Source organism: Anabrus simplex, chromosome X, assembly GCF_040414725.1.
Source record: "Anabrus simplex isolate iqAnaSimp1 chromosome X, ASM4041472v1, whole genome shotgun sequence".
Classification (NCBI taxonomy): Eukaryota; Metazoa; Arthropoda; class Insecta; order Orthoptera; family Tettigoniidae; genus Anabrus; species Anabrus simplex.
The window spans coordinates 180,583,904-180,592,109 of NC_090279.1; the positions used below are offsets into that span (position 1 = coordinate 180,583,904).

The 8,206-nt window shown below is 38.4% G+C and overlaps 1 protein-coding gene across 2 annotated transcripts in view; it reads right to left on the reverse strand.

Annotated features, from left to right (window-relative positions):
- The window catches only part of LOC136886093 (trichoplein keratin filament-binding protein), a 47,394-nt gene extending 40,619 nt beyond the window's left edge, over positions 1 to 6,775 (reverse strand). For both annotated transcript variants that reach the window (XM_067158818.2, XM_067158817.2), the window contains exons 1-2: positions 6,646 to 6,775; positions 4,156 to 4,364 (exon numbers count right to left, since the gene is read on the reverse strand). In XM_067158818.2, coding sequence (XP_067014919.2) covers positions 4,156 to 4,343 — 188 coding nt within the window. In that variant the 5' untranslated portion in view covers positions 4,344 to 4,364; positions 6,646 to 6,775. The remainder of the gene's footprint in view (positions 1 to 4,155; positions 4,365 to 6,645) is intronic.
- Positions 6,776 to 8,206: the final 1,431 nt, after the last annotated feature.

Consider the following 8,206-nt stretch of genomic DNA (forward strand, 5'->3'; position numbering starts at 1 on the left):
TGCCATAACATAAAGAATAGTAAAATGTGGGTGTCAATATGGAAAGTGAGGATGAAGTCTGTATTCCTCTTCTATGAAAGGTAAAATGTGATTTTTTCTCCTCTGGCTCCTCAAGTGGTGTTGATGGTTGAATGATTGTTTATTGTATTAAAAATTAAGTCAATACAAAACCAAGTATGAGAGTCATCACTTGTATTTTTGTACTTAAATGTTGTTATAAAATATGAATCGGCTCGTCATGCACGTGCAAAGTTTATCAGGAGGTACACTGGACAAGTTGCCTTTAATATGATACAAAAAACACAAAATTTGATGTAATTCTGAAGCCAAAAGGAAGTTTCAATTAGTTAAAATAACATACTTACCAACTGGTTTGTACTTCATTAATCACAATAATCAATTTAGTCTTAAAAAATTATGCATCATATTCTGAACTGAAAATTCTAAAAATGATATAGAGTAGTTTGTCCTAAAAGTTAGCAACTTTAGGTCTTAAAAATGTGAAAGAATGCCAAAAATGATACACTTGTAAAACATTTTTTTAAAAATCTCTAATATGAAGCCTACCTTTAAAATCAATGGAAGGTTATGTAACCCTAAATGTACTAGCTATATATAAAAGTTTTTCAGTATCTAGTAGACAGAATTGTAGCAGAAGGGGATAAACTTGGTCTCAAAATTAATACAGACAAGACCAAGGTGATGGCCATTTCTAGAACATGTAACACGCACATTTTAGTGATCATTTATGAGGAACCAGTTGAACAAATGCAGAAATTTAAGTACCTTGGCAGCTGGATTACGTATGACTTAGATCCAGATTTACAGATCTGTGTATGAATAGAAATGGCCCGTACTAGCTTTCTACAGATGAGGAATCAACTTTATGACAGAAGCCTCAGCTTGGAGACACGTTACAACTTTGTCAGATGCTATGTTTATTCAGCGCTTCTGTACGGCGCTGAAACATGGACTCTGAAGTGTAAGACCATTAAGAGAATAAATACCTTCGAAATGTGGGTGTTACGGATATCATGGACTGACCATGTCTCCAATGCTGCCGTACTCAGATGCACGAGGAGGGAGCGGATGTTAATGTGTACAATTAAGAAAAAATTATGAGGAATAAAAAGTACAACCTACCAAAACCTATCATGCAGGGTAAAATTGATGAACGTAGGGGTCGCGGTCGAAGGACACACTCTTGGCTGAGGAACTTACGGGACTGTACAGGACTAGATTCGAGTAGGCTGATGAAGACAGCTGAACGTTGTAGACTTCACTATGATTGTGGCAAACCGTCAATAATGGAAAAGGTACTAAAAGAAGAAGATAAATAAAATAAGAAATAATTTAGATAAACCTTATTTTCTTGCAAAAAACAAGGTTTTATCATGTTTGAAAAGTTTACGGTCCATCATTTTTAAGACCTCTCACCCAAGTTTCAAATCTGAATGCTTCATTTTGTGTCCTAATAGAAGTCCAAGAAGGAGCAATAACTTCCTACACACTTTGAAAGTTAGAAACTTCATTCTGTTCTGTACTGAACTGGGATTACAGTAAAAAGAAAATGTTAACGGTCCACCTTTTGAATACAATGAACATTTATTGATGTGAGTATATATCACATGTCGTTTAAAGAAGATTGGTACTAGTTTAGATGCTCATTGCACGTCATCATCAGCCAATGAATCAATTGAGCAAAACACAACTTATCAAACAACAATAACTAAATGAAATGGCTTATGGCTTTTAATGCCGGGAGTGTCCGAGGACATGTTCGGCTCGCCAGGTGCAGGTCTTTTGATTTGACTCCCATAGGCGACCTGCGCGTCATGATTAAAATTGAAATAATTGATAGGAGATTCCACCTATTCAATACCAAAGAATAAGAAATGTAGTGAATTACATTCTCATTTAATACATACATACATACATACATACATTATCATTACCGTATAGACTGTTATGCATTTCAGCGTTCAGTCTGCAAGCCTCTGTGAATTTACTAAACGTCGACACAATCCTCGATTTGCAACTAGTGTTGTGACCTCATTTAGTTCTATACCTCTTATCTTTAAATCGTTAGAAACCGAGTCTAACCATCGTCGTCTTGGTCTACCTCTACTTCTTCTACCCTCCATAGCAGAGTCCATTATTCTCCTAGGTAACCTATCCTTTCCCATTCGCCTCACATGACCCCACCACCGAAGCCGGTTTATGCGTACAGCTTCATCCATCGAGTTCATTCCTAAATTAGCCTTTATCTCCTCATTCCGAGTACCCTCCTGCCATTGTTCCCACCTGTTTGTACCAGCAATCATTCTTGCTACTTTCATGTCTGTTACTTCTAACTTATGAATAAGGTATCTTGAGTCCACCCAGCTTTCGCTGCCGTAAAGCAAAGTAGGTCTGAAAACAGACCGATGTAAAGATAGTTTCGTCTGGGAGCTGACTTCCTTCTTACAGAATACTGTTGATCGCAGCTGGGAGCTCACTGAATTAGCTTTACGACACCTTGATTCAATCTCACTTAATATATTACCATCCTGGGAGAACATAAACCTAAATACTTGAAATTATCGACCTGTTCTAGCTTTGTATCACCGATCTGACATTCAATTCTGTTGAATTTCTTACCTACTGACATCAATTTAGTCTTCGAGAGGCTAATTTTCATACCAGACTCATTGCACCTATTTTCTAGTTCCAAGATATTAAACTGTAGATTAAGAAATGGAAAACAATGCATAGGATCAGTAGAAGAGGCAATATGAAAAGGAAATGAACGGGGGCAGACACTGTAAAACTTAGAAGAAGTAAAATACAAGTCATTTAAAAGAAAAACAGTACGCAATTCTCTTAGCGGCAGCAAGGCACACGTAGCGCTAGGCAAAGTCGCACAATGATTACAAATAGCGGAGAACTGTTCAAAGCCAGCGCCGTGATGAAACAATTATGAAGACGACACACACACCCAGTCCCCGTAACAGAGAAATTAACCAATTAAGGTTAAAATTCCCGACCCTGCCGGGAATCGAACCCGGGACCCCTGTGACCATAACCATTTAGCCATGGAGCCGGACAAACAACAATATAAAACACATGATAGCACCTACAAGACAAATGTTAATTATGACTTGTTAAAATATAAAACACATGGCAGCAAATACAATGACAAATGTTAAAAGTTAAATTGTAACAAGTTAAAACTTTGAAAGTAAATCAGAGAAGGTAACCCAGTTGTTAAGGTATGATAAACGAGAAAATAGTCCAGCCTGAGATGGTGGTGATGGTGATTATTGTTTTAAGAGGAAGTACAACTAGGCAACCATCCTCTATATAACACTAATCAGAGAGAAAATATAGAAGGGATCCGACACTTCAAAAAATGAAGATGTTGGCCAAAGGAAGACAAGGGCCACGAAGGGCATGAAAATGAAAGACTCCCTAGCCCTCGCAAACCTAATAGCGTCGGGGTCGGAAAAGAACAAGAGTTGACCCAGAGAGGTCGGATAGGATAGATGAAAGTGAGGAGCCTGGCGCAAGTAAGTGGAAGCAATGTCAGGACTCAGCTAAGGGCCCCGTGGTCGCTAACCCACACTCCAAAGTTCAGAGCCCATGAGGCCCCTCTTAGTCACCTCTTACGACAGGCAGGGGATACCGTGGGTGTTATTCTGCCACCCCCACCCACAGGGGGATCCAGCCTGAGGTGTATAGAACATAAGGTGTATCTTATAAAACACTTGACTGCACCTACTAAGACAAATTTTAAATGTAATGTTAAATTGACGAGAGTATGGTGCGTATGACCATCTAAAACACATGACAGCACCTATAATGTCACTGTTAGATTATAACAAGTTAATATGATGAGGTGCATCTGACCATAAAATATAAAATTTAAGCAGGAATCCCAGTTGTTGAGTCTTGATACACAAGAACCCACATCTCCTGGATGCAAGCTCACATCAATAAATATTCATTGTATTGAAAAGGTGGACCCTCAACATTTTCATTTTACTGTATTCCTACATATGATATCCAAGAATTTTCTATTTACTTAAAACTATTTTCAAATTCCTCTTCTAAATTTAGTGATGAAAATATATTTTACTACTGATCAGAGTTCTAAGATGAGCATAAAATACTCACGCACTGGACAAGAGCCTTGGAGATGTCCACACTTCATGTTTCGAGCACTGCACTTCGCTGCTGTGGAAGTACCGGCTCACATTGTTCCACAGCTCCATGTGATCTTGTTCAGCATTGCGGCGGCGCACCAATGCTGCCTCCTGACGGTAGCGACGAGAGAGCGAACCAGCACTCACTGGCCGGGACATTCTGCTGTATGAACGTGCGTCCTGTACACAGAAAGAAGAAAATAATATAACGTAATATTATATGGCTTACAATAGAAGATGTGAGACAATATTCCAAAGATAACAAAATCATGGTAACAGAAATGATCAATGGTTTTGAGTCTTTAACAAGTAGATCAATCATTGTTGCAATGCCGATGTTTATTATCCCTTGAAGATAATAATATTACTAATAATACAGTGATCCCCATAAGGAACTTTCCTCCCATCAATGCAGTAATTAAAACTGAGAGGATCTTTCCTCTTTGTAAAACTCGTCACCTTTTTATCATCATACCATTGTCTGCTGTCCATCTCACAACAATGTCTAGGTCTGTTTGCAGTTGCTCACAATCTTGGAACTTATTTATTACTCTATACAGAATAACATTATCCGCAAAAGGCCTCATCTCTGATTCCAGTTCTTTATTCATACCATTTATCGTATATACAAAAACATAAAGGTCCAATAACACTCCCTTCTTAATGATTACAGAATTAGATAATGCTACACCTACTCTAATTCTCTGAGTTCTATTTTCTAGAAATCTAGCCACCCAATGGCACTCTTTTGTCTAGTCCAAAGGACTCATTTTTCTCAGTAGCCTCCTGCGATCTACCCTATTAAACGCCTGTGACAGGTCACATTACAAACTATCCACTTCATAGCCGTATCGATAATATAATCTAATGGTTTCATAAGCAAAATATTTTCCACCTAATCGATACCTTCTTTTACTTTTCCTTTGGCAATTTATTATATCATTAAAAATGACAGGACTTGTTTCGATCGCTTTGCGATCATAATCAGCTGCATACACAAAAGCTTAGATAAAAAGCATAAAGCAAGCACAAAGTTAAATCTTTGTTGACTTTAAAAACGCATGTTATTAAAAGACGTATGGGTTGGAGGCGGGGGGAGGGGTAGTGTGCGACGGGAGGGACGGTTGTTACAAGGAGGTTAAATTTAAAATAAATTAAAAACTACTATCTTATGAACTAAAATGTCTTTGGTATCATTTTAAGTCCCGAAGACTTAATAAAATCACTTCTGTTTTAACACAAGAAATTGCCGTTCTTCTTTGCAAAGAAGAAGCACATTTCAGTAAAAAACATTTCTTCAAGATCACAACACCAATTTCTTGTATTAAAACATACAACTTTTCTTAATGCTACTACTGACCCATATTATTCAATACAGTAATAATATATTCATTATTCAATATAGATACCGGTACTTAGATAGATGTCATTACCATCTACAGCACAACAAAAACTCAAACTCATAGCAATAAATTTTTTAGTATCACGTCCCGCTTTGTTCAGTATATACCAGTATGCTGAAGACAGGTGAAGAATGGTGACAGGTTTTCCAACCCCTTATCCCTCCCTGGTATGAGAGGTTCAAGATCTGGCTTCAAGGAGTGACAACAAGGAAATATAAAATTCTCTTAACACTAAGTATCCGGGGATGAGTGGTAGAGATTTGACCCTTCTAAGAAAGAAGAAACTGGCTAAAGAAATTGAAAGAGGGGGGAAAATGAAATACTTCCAGGCCTCACAAAAGTCAGAAGGGAAAAATAGTTGACTGCAAGAAGTCCGATAGGAAAGAGGTGGTGGTGGTATTGGTGGTGATTATTGTTTTAAGAGGAAGTACAACTAGGAAACCATCCTCTATATAACATTAATCAGAGAGAAAAAATGGACGGGACCTAACACTTCGAAAAATTAAGGTATCAGCCAAAGAAAGACGAGGGCCATGAATGCCGTGAAAATGAAAGGCTCCCTGGGGCTCGAGTGCTCTAATACCGTCGTGGTCGGAAAAGAACAAGAGTTGGCCAAGGGAGGTCGGATAGAAAAGATTGAAAGGAGGCATGTGGCACAAGTGGAAGCAATGCTATACTCAGCTGGAGTTCCCGTGGTCACCATGGTACTCATATAAGTTGTTAGCCCCTTAGAAACTGCTTCAAGAAATCAGTGTTTGTACCGAGTTCAGATTTTAACCCATTCACATTAGGAAAACAGATCTACTGTACCAGAGTAGTTCCCCACAGCTAACAAGACTAAATTTCCCTACGGTACTTCTTTTAAATCAGTATTAGATTCACATCATCTTACTACAATTATACAAGCATAAAAGTAATTGAAATTTTAAGGCATACAGTAAGCTTATAAAAATAATCGGTATTAGGCCTACCTCAATAAAATGAATTATTATAATTATCTTTAAAAATATTTCACATCCCTACAGGGCATACAGTACATTTTACTACAAAAGGGATACCTGAAATCTTAGTGGACTACTCCGTAGATAAATTACACACAAAACTGCTACGAATCACCACAAACTTCGCAAATGGTCAGCTGTCAACAACCAAAACATTTTTGAACTCCAGCTGTGCCAAGCCAATTCCTTTGCGAGCGGCGTTTGTTTCCTGTTGGCCTCAGAGTGTCTGCACGAGGTCTGGACTCTGACGCCCTCTAGTAGCGACCTCCGCAACTACATACAGGCGGGAGATTTGTGTATATACTGTATAGTACATATTGCTACAGCTGATGTATGTTAGTTATCAATTTGGTTATACATGAAATTACGAAATAATTATAACACCTGTACCATTTAGGATTCGGCAAGAATTTATTTCAAACAAGGGTAGTAGGCAAATTCACTCACCGTTAAAAAGTAACCTATTCCATAAGTTCTGGAGAAGCACAAGGTTGAGATTTTGCCGAAACGAAACACCCAGGGGATATTTTATTCTGTAACTGAGAGTTTCCCAACCGATGTTATGCGTACACCCGCCGAAAATCAGCAATGGTAGAAAAATATACGAAATATACAAATCAAATCCGTGAAAACTGGAGAACTTCAGAATAACATAAGAAACACCCACCATTTCGGAAGCAGAGTTACTTGTTAAACATTTATTACAGACGCTTCAACTCATACCTCAAAGTGAACGGTGAACGTCTAAGATTTTCTTTAAAAAGGTAAGCAATGTGTAGGCCTAATTTACTCTCAAACTCATTGCTACGCGCTGGCTCGATTGCGGGCCGATGCAACAATTATTAGACTTTTCAGATAAATTATTATTATTATTATTATTATTATTATTATTATTATTAAATTAAGGGGTTGCTAAAATTTTAATCAGTATTTAATATGGTCCTCCTCTATGGTGTAGTGGTTGCCAGCCCCTTAGAAACAGCTTCAAGGAATCAGTGTCTGAACAGAGTTCAGATTTTAACCAAATCACATTAGGAAAATAGATCTACTGTACCAGAGTGGTTTCCCACAGCTATGGTTGTCCAAGATGGCGGCGTGCATGCTGGTCGTTACAAGTGTTCTCCGTGCATTAATCATAGTTTTGTTGATAAAAAGTGCCGTGACGTACGCGAAAAGTGTAACAGTGCATTCGGATAAGTCTTGTGGTGATTTGAAGAAGATTCATCTACTGGAAAAACTGTTGGTAAGTGAGAAATGTTCTCTTAAGTGTCTCACTTGGTGTGGCAGTGAAAGCCTTGGACTGCTGGCGGTAGGGCGGCCGCGTCGTAATGGGGAAGGCAGAGTTGTCAGACTTCCGATTGCTGGGCGGCCACTGTGGTGCCTAACTCTCGCGCTAATTGGAGACATTGAATTGAACCCCGGACCTCAGCATTGTACAATATGTGAAAGCAGCGGGCGTCGTAATCAACTATTTGTAAACTGCAATAATTGTTCGTCAAGCAGTCACAGGACATGTGCACAAATTTCTACTTCAGAATACAGGAAATTAAAGAAGGGAGGAAGAACGTGGACTTGCTGGCAATGCGAAATGCCGCCACTAACGAACTCTTTCTTTACC